General features: G+C 35.7%; 1 protein-coding gene and 1 pseudogene across 2 annotated transcripts in view; both read left to right on the plus strand.

Annotated features, from left to right (window-relative positions):
* Positions 1-24,485, plus strand: part of SLC24A2 (solute carrier family 24 member 2) — a 292,133-nt gene that overhangs the window by 191,870 nt on the left and 75,778 nt on the right. For both annotated transcript variants that reach the window (XM_031969129.1, XM_031969134.1), the window contains 2 exons: positions 19,936-20,034; positions 22,754-22,872. In XM_031969129.1, coding sequence (XP_031824989.1) covers positions 19,936-20,034; positions 22,754-22,872 — 218 coding nt within the window. The remainder of the gene's footprint in view (positions 1-19,935; positions 20,035-22,753; positions 22,873-24,485) is intronic.
* On the plus strand, positions 1,155-7,496 carry LOC116423757 (annotated as a pseudogene).

Raw genomic sequence — 24,485 nt, forward strand, 5'->3', positions numbered from 1 at the left:
AAGAAATGATTAACGATTATAGGAAGATCAGAGAAATCTTCCAGAGAAGGAATCTTAAGCTGAGTTAAGCCTTGAAAGAAGACAAAGATTCTAAGAGATGAAGATGAGAATAAGCATTCCAAGCATAGGAAATAGCTTATGCAAATGCATGAAAGAAGATGGAAAATTAAATTTGGTAAATGGCAATTAGTTTAGTTTGACCGGAAAATAATTGAAGAAAAATAGATATAAGAAATAAAATCAGAAAGGCATGTCGAAGATAGAGTATAAAAGACCTTAAATGCCAAACTACAGAATTTATGTACACAATAAGGAGCTAGAGTTTTTGGTTTTGTTTAGCAAGTGAGAGGTCTGATATAGACTCTGCCTTAGGCAGAATAGATGTATTGATGAGGTAAGGCACTGAAACCAGGAAGAATAATTAAGAAGTTATTGCATATAATATTTCAGTAATCCAGGATAGAGGTAATGAGATCTTGCTCTAGAGTGACATCCATGTGAATGAAGAGAAGATAGATGTGAGATGTTTTAAAGGTAGAATGAACCAGGGCTTCTTAAATTTTTTCCACTTACCACCCCTTTTCACCCAAGAAATTTTTATGTGACCCCAAGTACATAGATATATCCAATAAATATACAAATCAAATATTTAATAATAATGAATCATAATTTCACAACCCCCACATTAGGTACAAGACTTCATATAGGATCATGCCCCACAGTTTGAGAAGCTAGGGAATAGACATTGAAAATGACTGGATATGGGGATTAAGGGTACCATAAAAATCAATCTTGACTCCAAGGATACAAATCTGGGGAATTAGAAGGATGGTGGTGCCCTCAGCAGAAGTGGGGGAGTTTGGTTGAGAAAGGTTTAGGGAAGAGATAAGAAATTCTGTTTTAGACATGTTAAGTTTGAGATGCCATTTAGGAGGAGCTAGCCAGTAAGCAGATGCCTCCCTCCCAAAATTATTTTCTATTTTTGATACTTATTTTACATATATCCTATTTTCTACATATTTATTCCTTCACATGTTGTCTCTCCTCGCCTTGCGAATATAAGCTTCTTGAGAGCATGGATGATTTTATGTATATCTTCATATCCCCTAAGCTTAGCACAGTATCTGATATTATAGAAGATGCATAATAAATGTTAATAAATAGATACAAGGATACACAGATACATAGATATATAAATACATAGATAAATAGTTACATAGATATAGACATAAATATATAGGAGTCATCTAAGTAGAGATAATATTTTTACCATAGAAGCTAATATGACAATGTATATAAAGAAAACAAAAGGAACAGGACACAACCTTGGAGAATCCACATGCTAGTGGGGAAATAAGTGAATGCTGATATGGCAAAGGAGACTGACAATAAATGGTCAAATAGGAGGGAAAAAATAAGTAAAGTTAGGTATCCCCAAAAAGGAGAATTTCTAAAAGGACAGAGCAGTCAATACTAAGGACAGAGTGGTTATTAGTAGCAAATGCTACAAAGAAACCAAGTAGAAAGAAAATTAAGAAGAAGCCATAAGGTTTAACAATTGAGAGATCATTGGTAACCTTTGCTGATGACTTGGTGGAAATTATTTCAGTCATGTGTTTGGACTAGAAGTCAGATTCCAAGGGACTGGAGGGCAACAGGTACAAATGAATCTTCCTAAAATTTCAGCAATATTTTGGAATAGAGAAATAGTAGGATCTATGAATGTTTTAAGGATATTTAGGCCTAAGTATGTCTGCAGACATAGACAAAAAGTCAGTAGATGAGAGAATGGAGATGAGAAGAGGCGGGAGAGAGAGAACAAAAAAAGAACATAAAGAGAAAAAAAAGAGAACTGGGAAAAGAAGGAAAAAGAATTTGGAGGGAAAATTATTGATGGAATAGACTCATAAAAGAGATGGGAGGGAATAGTATTTAGGACACAATTGGGATTGGACTTGACAAGGAAAAAGACTACCTTTTCCTCAGAATTAGAAGAGAAGGAAAAAGACAGAAAAGTTAAAGGATATTCAAAGTATGGAGATGAAAGAGTTTAGGAGAAAATTACATTTATTGAGGGAAGGGGAAGTAAAGAAAGCAGTAAGAACAGCTACTATTAAGAGGAATGGAATAGAGAATTAGTTAAGGAAAAATAAATTGATGGTCATGTACCAATAATGGCCCAGATGAGATTAGTTAACATGGAACTAGTCAGCTCAGTCATGTGACTTCTTCAAACAATATTTTTCTGTAAATGATAGGGGTGGTTTATAGTCAAGAAATGGTAAGGTGAGACAAGTAGTATATGAATGAAGGATGAAGGACTATGCCTAATGAAAATCAAAACTGTGATAAGAGGAAAGTGATGCAGGGACTGAAAATGAGATGAAAAATACTGTGGGGAGTTTGAGAAATAGCATTAGGAGGATTATGTAGATTATATATATTAGAACTGGAAGCTGGCATGTTGCCAATCATTTTTCAGACATATCTTACTCTTTGTGACTCCATTTGGGGTCTTCTTGGCAAAGATACTGAAAGGTTTTGCCATTTCCTTCTCTAGCTCATTTTACAGATGAGGAAACTGAGGCAAACAAGGTTAGGTGACCTGCAAGGTCACATTGCTAATTAGTATCTGCGGCCAGATTTGAACTCAGGAAAAACAATTTTCCTGATTCCAGGTCCATTTCTCCATCCATTGTACCACCCAACTGCCCACAAGGTACCTTAGAAGTCATCTATACTAAACCCTTCTTTTTATAGATGAAGGCAGAGAAATGTTCAGTGACCGAGCTGAGATTTGAACTAAAGTTACTTGACCCAAACTGACCACTCTATCCATTGCACAAAACTGGCCTTTGTGAGACAGAGATAGAATGACCACATTGGTTGGAAAAAGTAAAGAAAAAGTATGGGGCAAAGGAATTGAAGAGTTTATGAATAGATAGACCAGAATATTTGAAAGAATATCAATGTGGATATCTATTTGTTTACAAAGTAGCAGAGACATCAAATAGAATAGGACTGAGAGAAAAGGTTGCCGCATTTAGTAAGGAATTCGTTGGTTATCTTGGAGATAACAGTTGTGTCAATCAATGTTGGGATCAAAAAATGAATTGTAAAAGTACTGAGAGACAGAGACAGATGAATAGATAGAAAGATGGTTGATAGATGGTTAACTAGATGAATTGGATGACAGAAGACAAATAAATTTGATAAATAGATAAATTAGATTATAGATGGATAGATCCATTAGAAATGAAACCTAGTGCAATGTTGGAAATCCTCTTTGTGCACATTTTTTGATAGAGCATTTTAAAGCATTGATTATATATCAGCTAGGTGCTAGAGAAAACAAAAGCAAGAAAATATTCCCTGCCTCTAAGGAGTCTAAACATTTGAAATGGGGAAGACAATACATTAAGAGGGGAGCCAGAATAAGTAACAGTATGAGTGCAGTGGGAGGTAGCAATATGGCTCAGTAGATAGAACATTAGGCCTAGAGTCAGGAAGACCTGAATTCAAAATAAGTTCATTTACTAGCTGTGTGACTCTGGAAGTGCCATTTAACTTCTGTTTGCCTTAATCCACTGGAAAGAGAAATGACAAATCAGTCCAGTATTTTTGCCAAGAAAACCCCATGAACAGCAGAATTACAAAGAGTTTGACATGACTGAATGATTGAACAACAATGTGAATGGGATAGAGATGACAAGAAAATGACATGAAAACTTCCTTTAAAATAAGACAAGGCAAAACCCCACCTATCATAACCCAGTTTCCCAAAGGCAGTCGTAGGTTCCTGAGGGATGGCTGATAGGATGGCTGGAGAGGCAATGACATGGTTTGGATAAGTGGTCAGGAATTAAAATGGAAGCCTTATTTTAGGCAAGATAGAAAAAAATCTTGCCTAACAGAGCCCAAGTTGGCTATCCATTGCACAAAACTGGCCTTTGTGAGACAGAGATGGAACAGGAGATTATTATCAGAAAAGACAGTTTCTGAGTTCAAAATTAAGAATATGGCTTCATTATATCTAGTGAGATCTAGAGTTATGACCACATTGGATGGAAAAAGTAAAGAAAAAATATGGGGCAAAAGATTGAAGAATTTGTGAATAAATAGACGAAGATATTTGAGAGAATATCAATGTGGATATCTATTTGTTTACAAAATTGCAGAGATATCAAATAGAATAGGACTGAGAGAAAAGGTTGCTGCATTTAGTTTAATTCATTGGTTATCTTGGAGATAACAGTTGTGTCAATCAATGTTGGGATCAAAGGCAAAGTCCAAGGAAAGATATAGAAATGATAGCTAGAATAAAGATGGTATAATTTGGAACCAGTGACCAGAAAGTTGAGACAACTCTTTCTAGAAGATTAGAAAGAGTAAAAGAGATATATAGTCAAGTAAAAATTCTATAAGGATAAACATTTTCATAGAAGAAAAGTCAATCGATTAAGAAATATTGATGATAAGAGAAAACAAGGGAATGATTGATAAGCCAAGATCCTGGAGGAACTGAGAAGAGATGGAATTAAGGAACCAAGAGGAAAGTCAAAACCCACTTCTCATAAATGATGAGAGCAAAGGAAGAGGGAACAGGGGATGATGAAAAGGGTTTAGGAATGTAGAGGAAAAAAGAGAAGGAACTCGTGGTGGTCTGCTCTTATTTTTAACAACTCTTTATAAAGAGCTACAAAGAAAGACAAAGACATTTCCTGTTCTCAAAAAGTTCACTTGCCTGGAAAGACCTCCTCTAGATGGTGGGACTTGAGCTAAGTCTTAAAAGAAGCCAGAAAACCAAGAGTGGGGATAGGGATCAAAACATGCCAGGGATAAGGGATAGCCAGTGAAAAAAGCTGAATATGGGGGATGCAATGTTATGTTCAAGGAATTACAAGTAGGTCAATATATTATAGAGTCCTCAGAGGGGAATAAAGTATAAGAAAAGCATAGACCAAGAAAGACTAGAAATATAGGAATGAGTCAGATTATTAAGAGTTTTCAATAACAGAGAAATTTCTATTTGTTCCTAGAGGTAACAGGGAACCATTTAAGAGTGTTGTCAAGATCATATCTGTATTTTTAGGAAGATCACTTTGTTAACTGATGGATTTTAAGGGGGAAAATTTTTGAGGCAGAAAAACAAGCCATTACAATAGTCCTGGTAAGAAGTTATAAGGGCCTGAACTAGAGTTGTAGCAATGTGAAGGGAAAGAAAGGAACATACAGTAAAGATATTTATGTGGGTTGAATGTATATGGGAATGATCCTAAGATTAAGAACCTGTGCTCTCAGTAGTAAGAGAAACATTTAGGAAAAAGGAGGGTTTGAAGGGAAAGATAATGAGTTCTGTTTTAAATGTGTTGAGTTTGAGATTCCTATGGGACATTCAGTTCAAGATTCCCAAGAGGCAATTGGTGATGTGACTATAAATCAAAATAGAGATAAAGACTGAATATATAGATCTATCATCACCATAACGATAATAATTGAATCCAAGGGAGCTATTGCAATCACTCAGTGAAATAGTATAGAACTCAAAGAGAAGAAAATCTGGAACAAAGTCTTTTAGGTTCTTTGCTGAGTGGGGAAAAGGAGGAAATATACATGAGATATGAAAAGAAAAGAAAAGTTCTGGAATGGCCACTATAGAGAACATGATAGGGAGTCAATCATGAAAGACTAAAAGGAGTCAAGTCAAAATTAAGTCAACAAAAACAAGTTTAGTGTTTTCTATGTGCCAAGAGTTTTCTGGGAATACAAAAAAAAGTAGAATAAAGTCCTAGACCTCAGAGAGTTTATATTCAAAAAAGGGAAAACAAATAAAATAAAGTTGAAAAGGTAGTAGAATAAAAGTGAAAGTATTATAGAAGATGTGGAAAATTGTAAAGAAAGTCCAGAAGAATCAAGAGCACACCATAGACTGGAATGGGACTCCCACTTAGCAACTTGGATCTTGCAGCAACGGCAGCAGCAATTGAGAGCACCCTTGTACCTCCTCATCAAACCTTTGTCTGGCTAAGTCTGCTTGAATGTCTGGCACCATGTACATTTGCAGAACTCAGCCAGAAGACCAGATGAATATGTAGCATTGTAACCTGCTGTGCCTTCCAGAAAACTATCAGATGAAATACTTTGTCTACCATGGTCTGCCATGGCCTCAGCTCTCTTACATCACTGAAGATGAGAGTGCGAAGATCATGGGCTCATCCTGGCCAAGATGGAGGAAAATCCAGATGATCTCCCCATGGGCAGATCACATTCTTGGTCATAAAACGTTCCCACCATGGGCTATGTATAGCACAGAAACTCATGGACCAGGCTTCGAGGGCCATAATTGAAAACTTCAATGATAATTATGGTTCCCTGCTTTTCTGAAAAAGTAAATGGACAACTTTCAGATTAGTAAGATAGAGTCCAAATATTATAGCTATGCTATGAAGCGAGATCTGAGTCAGATGGCTTAAGAGCTGAGAAAGCAACTGTAAGTGAAGGAGAAAGGCAAACATCTGTTGCTGGCCTCCCTGGAGAACAAGATGGACCCCAAAGCCAACCATGTAGAGGATTGGTGCCATGAAGGAAAGGGCTTAGCCCCACAGCTGAGGTGATAGCAAGGTCCTTAGTGAAGTGAGTGAAACCAAAAGAGCACTGACATCAAGGACAGTTCCGAGGCCTCCAACTCAGCATCTTAAAGTCCCCAAGCTCTGGGATTCTGCTGTTCATCAGCCACTCTCATCTCTGTTTCTCCTCCCCTTATCCACCATCAGTTCTTCCAATTAAACCATTTGGGCCCCTGGGGGCTGTATATTTCAAAAAAAAATGGAGATTTTGGGAAGAACTAGTCAATCAGAGGTGAAGCCAAATGAGAGATAGTACTTCTGGTGTGTGGAGTCAAAGGTTAAAGTGAACTCAGTATGAAGAGATTTCTGGGCCATTGTAGAGAAAGTCTTGGAAAGTCAAGAGTGCAGCCTGAAGTAGAATGAAGGATTGCTATATGCAAATAAAGATCTAGTTGAGATTATATGACAAAAATTTGTGAGAAAACTAGTTGGCAAAGTAGCATGTAACCATTTTTTGTAACCATTAAGAAGTAAGTTGTTAGGACTGGAAAAGATTAGATAACATAAGATTGTGATAAAGCAAGATATAATTGGTGATAAACAAGGGATTAAGATATCAAGATAGCTTATAAAGCTATAGTTGAGTTTGAGCAAGGATCTGATTGGATAATACACAGACTGACAGATAACTCTCAAATTAGTGATGACTAAGTGGTGGTTAGAGAGGTCTGAGAATGGTGGTGGGAATCAAGAAGTGCACCATGTCTTTTCCTGACTCCATATATTGGGAGACATAGGAGCAACCCATTTACAGTAAAAGTGACCACCGATGTCTTGACTTCTAGAGAAGTTAAGTTACTCAGTTTCCATGAGTAACAAAAGGAAAGATTATAAAAGAATTTTGTTATTAAGTAAGCAAAAGTTTGGGGGAATAAATAAAAATAACAGACATTTATTTAGTCCTTTAAGTTTTTCAAAGCATTTCCTCACAGTAATCAGGTGAGGAAATTATGAAACATATTATTACCTCAGTTTATTGGTAAGAAAAAAGTGGGGTTAAGTATATAAGTAGTCTAGGATTATCATTATAGATTGAAAATCAGATTCCAACTCTACTTCTCTTTCACCAAAATTCTGTCATCCCTAAATATTAAACTTTAGGGGTTCCCATTTAGCAATTCATGAACTCCTTGGGAGTTTACAATGATGGTCCAAAGACTCATGCTAAAAATTCTTACATGATGCTGTGAATAGTAAACAAAATTATGTATAGTATATTATTATATGATCCTGGGAATTCACACACACACACATTTTTGTTGTTATTGTTGAAAAGGATTCAATGAACAAAAAAAAATTTTGGAACAATTTCATCTATTCCAGCATGAATTCTTGATAGCTATCTCAGTAGAGTATATGTTCTAGCAAGTTCTATTAAGCTGGAAAGATTTCCATCCGCTTTTATATGTCACCTGCCAGTTAACTTAATAAAAGGTTCTCCAAAAGGTTTTTTTTTTCTTTTTGGCTACAGTAAATCATGAATGCCTTCCTTCAATGTGTAGCAGTTGTAGTCTGTGTCAGAGAAAAAAATACCCACATTCAAATCCCAACATTTAGTAAGTTTCTATTTTGTGTAACTCATGTGCTTTGGGGGGAGATGTCCAAAGACAGAAATGAAGCAGTTCCTACCCTCAGTCAATCTGACATTTATTCTTGAGGGATGCAAGAGATACACAAGTAAGTGGATAAAAAAGATTTGGAATTATTATTGTGGATAATGTGATAAAGAGGCAATCTGTGAAGGCCCATGTGGTAGAGCTGGTCAGTTTGAGAATGGGCAATAAATTTGTGATGAATCCAATCAGTGTAACTGCATGACTTCCTCCATTAGCATTTAACTCCATGTTAGCAAACCAAGAGAAAGCAAATAGTAGGACAAATCTCATGTCTGGGTTTGATAAAAGTATGATTGAAAACAGAGCAAAAGGAAAAGAACTTGAAGTTATTTCCTACAATATAGGAACAAGATCTCAAAGGAAAGTCATTTCAGATCAGGGTTTATCTTGAGATAACAAAGAAGCATAGTGTCTGGAGGTAATGAATGAAGCAAAAAAATGATTTTAGGAGAAGTAAGGAAGAAGGGAAAGTAGAAGCATATAAGATTGTTTTTGGAGATAATAATGTCAGAGTTTTGAATCATAGAAAGATAGAACAGTTGTGGATGATGATCAGACAAAGGGAATGATCATTTCTAATTGTGATTGAAGTGGTGTGAAAATGAAAGCTATAATAATTTGCTATTGTTCATTTTTTCAATTGTGTCTGACTCTTTGTGACCTCACTTCTTGACAGAGATACTGGAGTGTTTTGCCATTTCCTTTTCTTGCTCATGTTATATCCGTTTAGGAGGCTGATGTCTGTGATACCCTGATGTTCACAGAGAATTAGTAAAATAATGAATATTTAAAGTGTTAAAGAATTTTTAAATAGTGAATAGCATTCATATCTGTAATAATATAAAAAGGTCATGTCTAAATAGAAATTTTAGAATATAGATATATGATACAGCCCATTTGCATAGAAATGCCTGAGTAATTGGCCTTTTTTTTCTGTTTCTAGGGGAGAAGTTTTGGTTAATGGGATTTAGAGAGAATAAAATCTTGATAAACCTAAGAACAATACCCTTGCTTTGATAAACTGCTTTGGAATATTTTTTTTCCTTAGATACCTATTAAATCCAAGACGGTGTAGAAAGAAGGTGGGTGGTACAAGTTAAGGTAGGGTATGTAGCAAATACAAATTTTTCCAAATCTGGCTTGAGAACAAATCTGTGTTCTTCTAACCTTTTTGATATGGGTATTATAAGTTAATTGTCCCTGTGTTCATATCAGAAAATCCAGAATAGTTTCTTTCTAAATTGGTCATTTGAGGGACTATAATGATCAATTAATAAACAATATTCTTCCGATGGTGCTATATGTCTGCAAGTTATGAACTACTTGAATCTCTAAAGAATTAAAAATAGGAGCCTCTAAAAGAAGATGGAGAAGCACATGGTTGGCATGAGTAGACTGTAACTCCTCACCCATGAAGAATATTATGAAAGAGGTAGTGTAAGTCATATCATCAGAGATGTGTGAACAGAAAATAGCTGGGCAAGTCATTTGTTAAGAGGAAAAGATAACATAGATAGGATAGATAGATGATAGAGACAAGAGAGAGAGATAATAAAGGGGAATGGATGGAGAGAAAGAAAGAGAAAGAAGGAGAGGGAAAAGGAGAGAGAAAGGGAAAAGAAGAGGGAGAGAGCAAGGAGGGAAGGAGAGAGAGAGAGAGAGAGAGAGAGAGAATATCTTAGATGTATTTATTAATTATTTATTAAATGTTATGTACCAGACACTGTGCTAAGTGCTAGGTATGCAAATAAAAGCAAAAAAACAACAGTTTCTACCTTCAAGGAGCTTGTATTCTAATGGATTTTCCAGCTCTCTTTAAAAAGAGAGCTGGAAAGCAAGGGGAAAAGGTCAGTATCCAAGGGAGCAGAATGGAAAAGTTCAGAGAATCAGGAGATAAGCTAAGAAGAGCATGGATAGTTTGGCTCTCCAAGAAATAGCCATCTCAGGCAGAAACTCACCAATTAGAGAAGAGCTGCAGGGGTGACAGGTGAAAAGGCTATTAGGAAGGAGTACCTACATCAAAAACACAGATTCACTTATGTATTCAAGTATTTCTACTCTGAAACTTCATATAATGATTGCCGCTCTGGTATACAACACATGATTAAACTCTAAATTTCTCGAAAGAGGCAAGGAAGAAATATAAATCCTTTTGGGGAATACTCTCAAAGATGCTTTTTTTTAAAAAAGCTGTCACATTAAGAAACTTTTTTTTAATTGCTAGAAAATAAAAGCCATGAGGAAGGAAAATTATATTCAACAAAACAATTTGCCTCCACTTCCCTCCCCCCAATCCAAAAATAAAGAAATAAAAATATAACTGTAAGTCTTGTTCACCAAGCTTTATCCCAGAGATTCCTGGCCTTCTATTGCTTTTTTTTTTTTTCCTTCTATGCCTGTCAATCAGTGTTTCTTAGTGCGTGAAATGTATTGGGGCAGCAGGGAGTTAATCTGATTGCCAACCTAAAGAGTTCCTTTTGTAATACTGCCTATTACAGGTTCAATGGTGAAGAAGTGAGGGAATTTTCAGGGTTATTTTAATTAATTAACAGCAGGGCAGAAGCCAAATCCATTTCCTTTGAATGAAAAGGCTATCAAAAGGTTATTATGTGCGGTAGTTTGGGGCAGTCTGTTTTATGTCAAAGAGATTTGGTCCAGCATTCTGATTCTTGTTTGTTCTTTCAATCCCTGCATTTTCAGGCTCTGGCTTTATACTTTGATTTTCACCTCTAAGACAGAGGCTTTTAGCCTTTTTTGCTTGTCAAACAATCCTTTGGGAGTCTGATAAATCCTATGGACTTCTTCTCAGAATAAGATTTTATTGACTACATTCATAATTAAGGGAAATACTAAATTTCAATTAGAAGCCAATGAAAATAAAGATGTCATTTTCCCCCGTACAAATTCATGGGTCCCCTTAAATCTATCCCCAGACCTATTGGAGTTCTATGGTTCCCTGATTAAGGACTTTCCACTAAAACAACATCCTCCCAATTACAAATCCCTTGATCCTCTGAGATATGATCATTATTTATTTTTGACAAAGTTAAAGCAGATCGAAATGCTATATTCCAAGTTGTGCTATGGTCTCCATTATATTAGGCTTGTTCAAAAGGTTGTTGTTGTTCAGTCATTTTCAACTATGTCTTCATAACTCCATTTAGGATCTTCTTGGAAAAGATACTGTAGTGGTTTGCCATTTCCTTCTCCAGTCCATTTTACAGATAAGGAAACTAAGGCAAACAAATTTGAGTGACTTGCCTACTCAAGTATCTGAAGCTAGTAAACATCTGAAGCCAGATTTGAGCTCAGGAAGATGAAAAGGTAAGGTCTGGCACTTTATCCACTGCACCTTGTGAATGTCCTTTCAAAAGGTTACCTTAAAATATTTATAATAACTTCTCAAAAGTGCCTACAAGTCACCTTGAGTCATAGGATCAGGGCAGTGAGATGGCACAGGGGATAGAGCACATTTAACAATTACTAGCTGTGTGACCCTAGCCCAGTCAACCCCAAATGCCTCAACAAAAATTAAAGTGCAAAAAAAAAAAAAAAAAAAAAAAAAAAAAAAGCATAGGATCTGTACCTCAAAGTGACATAGAGAGACCATCTATTTCAACTCCTCAATTTACAGATGAAAAGAACCGAGGTTCAAAGTTAATCAGCTTGATCGTGATCATACTGGTAATGTTAAGTATCAGAACAAGGATTCCAATTCAGGTTTCCTGACTCCTAATCCCATGCTTTTTCCTATTAAACTATACTGACCCAGATAATAACACAGAATGATGACCTAAAAAGGACATGTAAGCTAGTCCTCTGCTTCCAAGTGGCAATACAGACAGTTATTTAACTGTCTTGAGAAGAATTCTCAGGTACCATTAGTTTCAAAATCCACACAACAGGACACTCTTCCCCAGAGCTAACCTGAAATCCATCCTATTAAATGAGTTCCTCTTCTCTTAATCTGTCCTCACTGGGGATAATTAATAGCTACTCACCATCTTCCAATTTTAAGAATATAAATCTTGATCTTAAAAACACACCTAGTATGTTCCTATTTCCTAGAACCACTCTTTTTGTGGATTCCCATCAATTCTTCCAGAGCAGCTAGTTGGTATAGTGGAGAAAGTATTGGGCTTGGAATCAGTAAGACTCATCTTCATGAGTCCAAATCTCACCTCAGATACTTACTAGTTATGTGACTTTGTGCAAGTCCCTTAACTCTGCCTCAATTTCCTTACCTACAGAATGAGCTGGAGATAGAAAGGACAAACCATTCTAATGTTTTTTCCAAGAAAAACCCCAAGTGGGGTCAACAAAGAGTTAGACATGACTTAAATGAATCAACTCATAGAATCTTCCTCTTGAAAAGGACAGGGTTGAATTACATGATGTCCAAGGTCTTCAACAGACCAAACAATCTAAGATTCCATGACCATGAATGTCTTTGAAATTGGCTTAATTCAAACTGGAACAAAGGAGAGACCACAAGTCCTGCTGGCCATAGGATTTAAAGGAAGTTTGATCTCAAAGGATTTTAGATCTGAGGGAATTAAATTCATATCCTCTTTGTCATCAGAAAAATGTGTTGAAATTTCTAACTATAGTCATCTAACTCTGTCCCCTGGCCTCCCCCTTCATTTCCTTAGCCTTGAAAAGGCTTAGCTTAAACTAGGAAAGATTTTTTTTTCTCAATAACATGGAAATATTAGGGTGTTAGAAAAGAAGGGAGTTCTGCAGTAGGAGCCTACAGAGGGATCTATATCTTGTTTATGAATCACTGTTCTAACACACTTAAGTGTATTTTCATAATCTCCTGCCCTGCTTCTATAATCAGCTCCTATGCTACCTACCAAGCAGTGCTGATCTTACATTCTCCTAGCATCTAAGAATATCATGTGAGTGAGGCTGGGAACAGACTTGTAAAACACAGGATAAGTCAATTCTGGGACAATCTTCTCTGTAAAGGGTGTGACTGAATGGGGCATTGCTTCCAGCCAGCATGTTCCCCAGCATGGGGAACAAAAAGAATAATGTTACTGAGGACCCTCACCTGCACCTCCACATTAAGCAACAACTATTCCTAACAATTTAAACAATTTATCTCTGGGAGCCAGGAATCACCTGAATAACCATAGGTCATTCTAATGGACCTTGGAAAACTGGCAGGTCTGGTTGATTGGTTCAGTCACTCTCCTAGTCTATTAATGATTGTCCTCACCCAAGGAATAGCAAAAAATTTGAAGGTACCTTCAATTAAAAGTTCTGTTAAGCATGTTTTTAAGTTCTTACAATTTTAAATAGTATGTGATTAGTTAATTTTCTTCATATTTTATCACGTTATATTTCATTTTCTGGACCTAGTTTTGGATTACTATTTCATACTTAACTCCAAAAAGGAAGAACAGAAGCTTTCAGTGAGCTCAACTTCAATTACTGACAAATTTTTTAAAAATATTATTAAAGAAATGATTACTGGTCATCTTGAAAATGTAGTACTAATCACAACAGTCCAATATGACTTCATCAAATCCACACTAAATTCATTTCTTCTTTCAACAGTATTATTAAACTATTTGACTGGGAGGTGCTATAGATATAAAATGTGCCTAGATTTTAGCTAAGTATTTGGTGTGATTTTTAAGAAAAAGATGGAGACAATACTAGACAATAAAACAATTAGATAGTTTTGGGACTGATTGAATGTCCAAATCCAATCAATCAATCAAGTATTTATTAAATACTTAGGAGTACTCATTAATGGTTCCTTGTGAACTCAGAAGTCTCCAGATGTCTGTGATTAACTGTATTATTTATTACTTTTACCACTGAATTTCCCTGATCATTAAAACAATAAGAAAAATATGACACATAATTGGACAAAAACCTAACTGAATTATTCAAACAATAAACTGACATCACAATGAAAAATGAATAACAGAAATGCCAGTTATAATCATTTTAATCCAGATTTAAACAGTGTAAACTAAATGCCACAGCTAGGAAACCAAAGGGATCCAGAAAGCATTTTATCAAACAATTGAATTACTTGCCAAACAGCAAGAAATGGTTGCCAAGAGCAACACCAGTGTAGATTATAAAGTCATTTGTAAAAATGTAATGAAGATTGATTGGCAAAGATGAGCACTATTGTCTTATAAAGCTGAGAAAGATAGTGGAGGATAAAATAAGCTTAAAGAAAGTTTGGCAGGATATCCCACTAAGCAAAGTCATCCTGAGGCATTCAAAATTTTATTCAAAAATAAAAATGGAAGGAGAACAATAAACAAGAAAAATGGGAAAGATATGTTTTTTAAAAATGTAGCAAACTTTTCTCCATCAAGTACACTGGGACTTCCACATTTGTACCTAACGTCACAGTCACAGATGTGCTAATATAGGAGGTGGAAATAGCACTAAATAGAATAAATAAGGATGAGGCAGCTAGAATGAACTAAGTACGTAAGGAAGAAATCCACATTAGAAGTAAGACCATTGTGAAAGAATTGTGAGAATAATATACAAGGAGCCTGAAAGAATATATCAAAGGCATGGGGAAAAAACTCAAACTTTTAAATTTAAGAGTGAAACTAGTAATGGAGAGACATCAATAATAAAAAACTATCAATTCATCTACCAATGGATCCTTATGAAGGTGTTATATGGGAATAATAAGATTTCAAATGTTATTTCACAATGAACCTTATCTTTGTCATTTCATAATTAACTGAAAGAATAGCGAATATAAGATCTCATGTGTATTGTTTATTGATGATGAAAAGGCATTTGTTTCAATAGAACAAAACTTTAACCCTTACAAGACTCCTTTACAAAGTGTCTCTACTCCATACTTGAAGATTATTTAAAATTCCTTGGAAGATCTAACAATAGAAATAACTCTGTTAAATAGTTCTTTGATAATAAATATTATGTGAGTCATAAAACAGAATTATATACTTACCAAAGGTATTTATTTCAATTCAATAATGTTCTTATGACAATTGAAGTCTACCTTTGAAGTTCAGTATGGTCTCCAGCTTGTCTCTGACTGATAAAATTTTTATATTGTCTTTCTTTCCCTATCTCAGGATAAGAAATGTACTATTTTTGCAAATATTACATAAGTATATGCCTCTGAGATCTACTTCTGACTCTCTGAACTTCTTTTTCCAATATGACCCAATAGACTTCTCATCCTAGAAGATTACTCTACCCCTACTGGCCCATTTTATGCTTAGACAGTCTCTCTTTTGGAACCTCCATAGCAAGGAAAAGTCCCAGGCCAACTATGTTTATGCCTTCATCCCACCTCTGATTCTCCCCTTCTCCCTTTCTACCCCCTCCCTACTTTTCAGCTTCCTTTTATACTTTAGCTTCCCTCATTAAAATGTAAGTTCCTTTATTGTGTTTGTATTCCTATCATTACTTAAGACAGAATCTGACAAATAATAACCACTTAATAAAAAAAATTTTAGTACAGAAACAGCTAGAAAGAAAAAAAAAAAAAGAAGCAACAGCAACTTAGAGGATAGAATAATGGGCCTGGAGTCAGAAAGACCTGAGTTCAAATGCAGCCTCAGATACTACTTGCTATATGATTTTAAGAAAGTCACTTAATGTCACTCAGCCTCAGTTTCTTTATCTGTAAAACAGGGATAATAGCACCTACCTCACAAAGTTGTTGTGAGGATCACAACACGTAAAGAACATTGAAACTTTAAGTGTTATACAAATGCTAGCTAGTATTAATTTTACTTGATTATGCAGGATATAATATTATAATACCAGTTAATTCTGACCACCATCAAAGCCAAGATTAAGTTCTTTGTGAGCCTCAAAGTCTTTAATCAGGGGACCCATTTTACAACAATGCAGGTTCCCAATTGGACCCACCATCATATTTGCTGGATTTTCTATATCCCATCACATCCTAAAATAACCAGCATTGTTGAACATTAAAAAGGAATATTGAAACAATAGCTCTGCCACCATGTCCCCCATTATGAGCATCGTATGTCCCATTTCCCAGAATTTTTGAAAAATCAGTGCTACTAACCCTAAGAATGAAGCCTCATAATTCTAGCCATTTCCTAGATCCAACCTCTAGGAAGACTCACCTGATAACGCTTAAATCTAATCCCAACTGATTCTCTCCAACCTTTTTTTATTTCAAACCCCACAAAGCATCTGGGTCTTATACATTTCACTCCTCTCAGAAGGACCTTTATAATCTGGGGGGGAAATGATTCAGATCTTTCTTAATTGGCAGCTCTCCAGACATCTCCTTTCTAGAAAGAGTCAGAGGAACCAACAAATGAAAATGTAGGAAGATGCTTTGCTTTTTAATGATATGGAGGTGGTGAAATTTTTTTATACAACTATGGAAAAGATGCTACATACACTGTACTTTTTCATATATATTGTTTTGTGTTTTTGTTTTTTTATTCCTTGTATTAAGCTAGTCCCCCAATAGTGCTTAGATTGGATTAATTCCTGACCTTATAATTGTTTCTAAATTGTTTTAGTGAAGAAAATTGTACTAGAAAATTTTTGACACCTTGACACTGAGGGCTTGAAAATGAGCAGCACCTCTCTTATATCAGCTGATTTGCCATTAAGTGGATAGGGAGATCATTCCTGAAATTATCACTATTTTGGTTTCTTTGTTGCCTGTGGGGAAAAAATACCTACTATGTGAAATTAGTTTCAAAGATTGAAGCAGAATCCCATTGCCCTTAAGAAAGCTCCTTTTTTTGACCTAGATGTTCTAATTGTCTTACTATAGTGAATGATGTGGATGATATAAACATCAGATGATGGTAGGCCCCACAAGTTGAAATTCAGTCATGTGAAGAATTCGCAATGGCCATTCTCTTTGACAAAAGGTAGATTTATTTAGGGGAATAAGTTGCAGACAAAATGAAAGGATACAATAGATCAGGAATGGTAAATGTGAAATAGAATGGGAGAGCATATGAAAGACAAGTTTCTCAGTGAAATTCATAATTTCCCAGTAGAAAGGGAACACCCCAAGACCTAGATAGCAAACTAAATCCTGAAAGTGACTTAGTACCCCAAAAGAGCTAGTTAGCTGTAAGGAGGGTAATAAAGTTGAGAAACATAGTGAAGGTAGGGAAAATACCCTGTGGCATGGGGGAAGAATAAGGAGAAAAACACCACAAGCCAGAGTGCCTGGGCAAACTGACCAAAAGGATGGCAGCTTTCCAACCATGGCCCATAAGTGAATTTTATAGAGAAAATTTAACCTCAGGGACATGACTGAGATTTCTGACAAAGCATGGCAAGGTGAGACTGCTACTTCTAAAAAAGGGTAAAGGTAAGTCTCAGGGGTTGAGATAACTTTTCTTTCTGACTGGACAACCTCCCCAGAGGGTGGGACCATGGAGCTTTAGTTTGCTTGCCTAGGGGATTATTTCTTTAGTTTCTCTCAGTTGAACATGTTCAGGACTTCATCAGTGAATACAGAGGTAGAGAGGAGCAATGTCTTATTTAAATTCAACCAAGAGTTACATCTTTTAAAATCTTGTTATGAGTAAAAAATAATTTTTAAGCATTTAATATTCCTTGGAGGTCTCAGTACAGTCTAATCCCGTCCCTGAATCACCACGTTACGTCTCGCCCAGAATAGAGAGGTATGTATGGCTTAGTCTGCAGCAATCCCTCTGAAAAAAAATGTAGGGTTTTTTTTATATTGAACAACAAGCTCATATTAGTCAGCACCATGATATGACAGTCAAGAAAGCAGATGCAGTCAAGACACAGCATCCACAAATAAGAATATAATAGTCCTGCTTCTATATTCTGCCCTGCTCAAACCACATCTGGCACGTTGTATTTAGTTCTAAGTGATACTATCCAGCAAAAGACAAGCAGAATTGTCTAATCAAGTCAACAAACATTTATTAAGTACCTACCATGTGTCAGGTGGAAGCATTTCCGTTCATAGCATATGAGGATAAGTTAAAGGAAATAGGGATGTTTAGCCCAAAAAAAGAGATGCCTTGGGGGAGGGAAAGAAAAGGAGGCACCATAATTGCTGACTTTAAAATATGGAAGAAAGATTAGATGTATTCTGCTTGGTCCAAAGGAGTAGAAATTGCCCAAAAGCAAGTGCTTAATATAAATACCCAGTGCTCCAGGTTAAGATTAGATTTGGAATTTTAGCAAATGTCTTGAATCCTACTCCTATTGAAACCTACAACTATTTTGCTCTATCCTCTATTCTTCCTCTATTTTCTCCTTCAATTCATTAGTTAGCAACGACTCTTTACTAAGTTCTTATTATGTGCCAAGCATTGTAGGTATAAATACAAATAATCTAACAATCCCTACTTGCAATGAAAATTTATATTTAATATATATATATATATATATATATATATAAGCAAAGGCAAAGAAGTAGTGAAAAGTGAGATATTCAGTATATGGAAGAAGAGATAGTGTAGACTGAAGGATACATGACACAAAAGGGAGGAGAAAGGAGTCAGCATGAAGCTGTGTGAGTTCTTGAGTTGTAAATAAGGAGTTTGGTCATTTTCAGGTAGGCGATTCAAATTTGAACAGAGGAGTGACAGAATTAGATCTATGTTTCAAGAAGATTGATCCATTTCTGAACCATGTCTGGACTGCATTTCCTTCTTTTCTTCTGCCACATAAAGTTCCCTTTTTGTTTTATGGTGAATTTTAGGTACCATCTTCTGCATTAAGCTTTTCCTGATTCTCCGACTTCTAGCACCCTCTATCCCAAACTACTTGTCACTGACTTTTTTGGACAAAAAATAAAAATTAAAGAATCCTCTCTCTATTAGTTCTCATGTTTGCCCATTTTTTTTCTTTTTTATATTTCTACATTGTGGCACAATCAAAAATACAGGACCAAGTCCATGTCCATTATCATTCCTCTTATTAAAACTGAATTTTCATTAGCTTTTATCGTTAGTACTTTCCCAAGATAGCTCATCAAGGTTTCACACTGGACTCAGGTGAATGACTCATTACTCCCTCATCAAATAGCATCTCCAACTTCCTTCTTAAACATTAGTATTCAGCCCTGCATTGCAGGAGTTTCAGTCTTCTAAATTCTGTGAAAAAATGTATTCTTTTTTTGTTTGTTTTTGACTTGGAAGCTTTGATGCAAGCTCCTGCTTCATTTAGAAACTGCAGACTATCATTAAACTCATTTATATGGTCATGTTTGAAAGGAGAAGCCAAATCAAAGAACTAGGATGCTTGACTTACCTTCCTAAACACTGTCAATTCGATTCCAGGGAAGCTTCTCCTGTGCTCCAGCTGTCTTCAATCAGGCCTGTGTTAAGCCTCAGCCACAATATTTAAAATAAAGATGAGGAGAGCAGTTACAGAAGCTTGATGCTTTGACTGCTTTTGTAGAGTCAATTCAAAGGACCTTAGTAAAAGCAGGCCTTTTATTTATGTCCCTAACAGAATAAGAAAGTTGGGTAAAGAATCCAAGGGAAGAAAGCAGGTTATTTGCATACATTAATATGGCTTTCTACCAGAACAGCAAAGAGCCATTCCTGATGGACTACACAGTGCAGCTGCAAGGAAGCCAACTCTATTCTTGAACCCTTTGCAATGATCCTCTTCATCCTTCTCATTCTCTTTCTCCCTCACACCCTTTCTTCTCCACCTCCTTTCTTTCTTTCTTTCAGGACGCTTCAGAGAAAAGGCTTCAATACTTCACAAGATTGCCAAGAAGAAATGTCAGGTGGATGATAATGAAAGACATAATGGGACTGCCAACCATATGGGTAAGTGCAAGAGAACATACTGACCTGCAATTCTCAGGATTCTACTTAAATATTGAATGTAGCCCCCATGTGCATCAGTGGATGTCCAAAACTTTATAAGTGTCACATCTAGGTCTAGGGACATAAGTTTCCATCTGTCTTTGTGTGAGCATGGGGTAAAAAAGTCAAAACATGTTCAAAATGTCCTCCAAATAACTCAGAGGGATACCTAAGAAATCCTGGTAGGAGCCTGAAATAAAATTTCAATTCAGTTTCATTCAACAAGCGTATTCTCTGGCTGTCTTCCATGCCTGGAATGCCCTCCCTCATTTCCACCTGACTTCTTTTATGTCCCAATTAAAATTTCACTTTCTACAGGAAGTCTTTCCCAACTCCTCTTAATTTTTATGCCTTCCCTCTTTTAATTATTGCCTATTTGTCATATATATATATATATATACATATGTATAGTTAGTTTGTAAGTATTGTTCACAATATTTACAAAATTTACTGTATTTACATATTTTATTTGTAAATTTACAATATTTAAAAATTACAAAATTTATTATGTTTACAAAAAATGTTTGATTACTGTCTTCCTTATTAGACTGTGAGATTTATGAGGACAATCTTTTGTCTTTTTTGTATCCCTAGTGTAGCTCAGTTTCTGTAACATAGGAGATGCTTAGAAAATATTTACAGAATGACTGATTTATTAAATGCCTTCAGTGTGGAATTGTGCTCAGCACTAAGAATACAAAGACCAAAAGTTTAACAATCCTTTCTCAGGGAGCTTCTATTAGGGGGAAACTGTCTATAGAGAGGTGACCCAAAACAACATATTCACAAAGTAAATTTCAAATAATGGGAGAAGGAGCACATTAGGCTGTAGTAGAAACTAAAATAGCTAACTTAAGTATTTCAGGAAGTCCACCTAAAAATAGTTTTCCTCCAGTAGAAATGTATGCACTTAGTTAACAAGGGGACCATTTTAGAAGGGCTTGATGAGGACCCAGCATTTATCCTGATGCCATTGCCTTGAGCAAATTCATTGAGTGACAAAGTACCAGCTCAACAACATACTGTCTGCTCATCCCCACTCCTTTTTGATGAATTCAGCGATATCACCACACATCTATTTCAGTCTTTTTTAGCTGTGCATCGTGTAGTAACCAGATCATGACATCCCAGCATTTTATTTTAACTGGGAACGTAATGTTCCTATTCTTATAACTATAATACTAATATAGCTCTTGAATTTTAAATTCAAACTAAATTTATCCCAATCTCTATTTGTTTTATAAATTATGCTGTTAGCAAACTAAAATTGTCTATAAACAAAAAAGGACACGACTGTACTGTACATTTATTAGGGAGGGAGGGTCTTAAGGTATTAAGGATGAGTCTAATGGTTTTATTAAGTAAATACCAATACTGGTATATACCCACAGCCAAAAGAGTTAAACCTTACTAAATTGTCTAGGAAAAAAAGTTCTTTAAATAAACTTTCATTATGTCACTGACCTCTAGGCTTTCACCTTCTACTGAAATCCAAGCCTGCGGTGGCAGTATAGATATAGGGAAGATGTTTTTGACTAATGATTAGAAGACCTGGGACCATCTTTTTTCCTCTCAGCATCATGCTGCATTTGCAAAACAGACTGTTGGTATGGGGAATTAAGTTGTACTGCTCTGTAAGCAGAATTAACATAAATAAAATTCAAGGTTACAGAATTGTCACACTTCAAAAATGGATCATGCTGATTTCCAGACAACCTGGAATGATTGTTCCCCTTGGACTCTGGGACAAACATTCAGGTCAAAGTCAATGACTATTAAAAAGCAACAATGACCTCAATGATCCATTGGATTCAAAATAAGTAATATATTTCTTGTCCAAGGTGAGGCTTCCCATTCATCCCTGTGTCTTTACTTACACAGAATTACCCCTTATCTTGATTTAAATTACAGCCATACTTTTATGGTATGGACAAACTAGTTGTCTTATAAAAGATTCAGAGAATAATTTATTTTCCTAAACTAAGCTTTGTAAGAAGCTCCAGAAAGCCATCTACATGTTTACAATTTGATTAGCATTGCTCTTAATTATGCTTTTGGCCTGAAACAGTCTTCTTTCTTTCTTTGAGAAAAAGTAGGAAAGAAATAATCAGGGGAAGAGTAGAAGAGGGTCATCTATAAATTAAGTGGAGCTTCTATTATAAAGCATTCTTAAATGGTTCTTTGGTAAAATGCCAAAGATTTTACCTGAATTAGAAAATGGTATTATTTGTAGGTGTAAATGAATACTTACTCTAATACATGTGAAATGCAGTACTGAACAGGCAGATCAGAAGATATCAGAAGCAGGACACTCCCCTAAGAGATCTCAAATAGCCAAGGAAGCAAAAGTGCCCATTCAGAATATGTCAGGAGACAGAGGATTCTGAAAAAGAAATAGGAAACGTGAAATCCTAGCACTTCTAAAAACATTTCACCTATTAGCTTTGGCTCCTACCAGTTCTCTAGTGATCACCAATTCTACAATAGAACTTCTCTTTCTCCAATAATCCTACTTCTCTTTCAGACTTCCTTCATTCTATCAGTGGAATCACTATTCACCCAACCAACCATTTTAAAAACATTATTGTTTCCCTTTCCCTCATCTCCCATTCATTGATTATCTTTATTCTTTGTGTATGTGTGTGCATGCATGTGTCTCCATTTGTGAATGATGTCACAGAAAAAATAGAGCTCCCAAACAGTACAAGTGTTGAAGTGGAAGTAACACCACCCAATGAAGGTTCAGGACCTGTGCAAAATGGAAATCTCTCCCATGGCATTGAATCAACAGAAATACAGGTATGTCTCTCTTTTTTCTATTTCTCTTATTGATCTTCAATTTGTTTTCCTATTATATTATCATAGAATTTTATTTCTTCTAGATTGTCAGTGGTCATCACAGCTTTTACCCCACCTTCCCAGTGCTGGCAAAAATTAACGAATACAAATGTAATTCCTTGTCCATTTGTTGTTAGTGAAAATGTCAAACAATGACGAGCCCCTATCCAGTGCCATTTTGTTCTTTCTTCCCTTTCATCCTTTTCTCTACACATGTTGGTTGAAATTAACTGCCATGTTCTGGTCCCATTCTCCAGCCAGGTAAATTGACAGCTATCTAGTCATTGCTTGATCTGGATGGTGTAGTTCAAAAGTAGACATGCTTGACTTTTTTTTTTAAATCTTACTAAAAAAATAAAAAATTGGAAGGCTACATGGTATATTCTAAAGAGAACTAAAATTAGAGTTAGAAGATATGGGGTTCAAATTCTAGCTCCAGAAAATACTATTTATAAACATGTCACCAACTTTCTCTGGGTCTTAATCTTGTAGTCTAGAAGAATGAGCATACTTATAGTTGTGAGGAAAGCACTTTAAAAAAGTATAAAATGATAAATAGTTTAAATATAATTATCAATATCATTATTGTTATTATTATTAGTTATGATTATATCTGTGGGTTCTATCTCAATTTGCTAGCTTTAAATTGTTCCCCGAGGTCCTAGATTATTGGGCATGGAAACACCTTTAAGGAAGTTATGCTAATGGCAATATATTACCTGATTTGCTTGACAGTATTTTCTGAACTGAAAGGACTCCAGAGAATGTTAAGTAGCACTCCTGAATCCTCCATCATCATTTACTTCTGGCCCCGAGTCTTGTTGTCCTATTACAATCAACTCAAAACCTGAGTTGGCAGAATTATTTGTGCCCACATGGATAAGCAGTATGTGGCAGGAATCAGGGAACTCAAGATCTGTTAGTAATATCTCTGATTTAGACCTTCAGCAAGCAGCCCTAGAACACTGTGGTCTGTCTGGCAGATGGCTGCCATTGTTCATATCAGGAGAGAACCTAATACTATCAGGAAAAGCTAGCACTCTGGCCTTCCCTTATCTGAACTGAGTTGCTTTAGGAAAACTTCGTAATTTCTAACCCAAATTTTTTCATCCATAAATTGAGGTGGTGAGACTAGATGATTTCTATTGTTCGTTCCATTTCTAAATCTATGAATCTATGGTCATAATAATAATTTAAAGAAACAAGGAAGAGAACCTGTGTGTACCAGTCTGTGCAAATGTCAACACAAAAGACAAGGTGTTCAACCAACGGTCCAACTGAAACCCTACATTTTAATCTCAGATCAGCCACTGACAGACTAAGAGAAAGTTATTTAATTCCTCTGATTTTACTTCTTCTTGAAAATGGATGACTTTTAAGTTCCCTCCCATCTCTGACATTCTGATTTTGTGAATAGCTCTGAAAGTAATTTTGAAAATGTAAAGTTCTCTGTAAATGTATGATAGTATTCCTAATGGTATTATTTTCTTTGTTCTTCCAACATAGTGTCATTCTGCATTCTTCTGAAATCTCCACAGTGCCTAGAAAAATGATATATACATAATGGGCTTTCA

This window comes from Sarcophilus harrisii, chromosome 1 (assembly GCF_902635505.1).
Source record: "Sarcophilus harrisii chromosome 1, mSarHar1.11, whole genome shotgun sequence".
Lineage (NCBI taxonomy): Eukaryota > Metazoa > Chordata > Mammalia > Dasyuromorphia > Dasyuridae > Sarcophilus > Sarcophilus harrisii.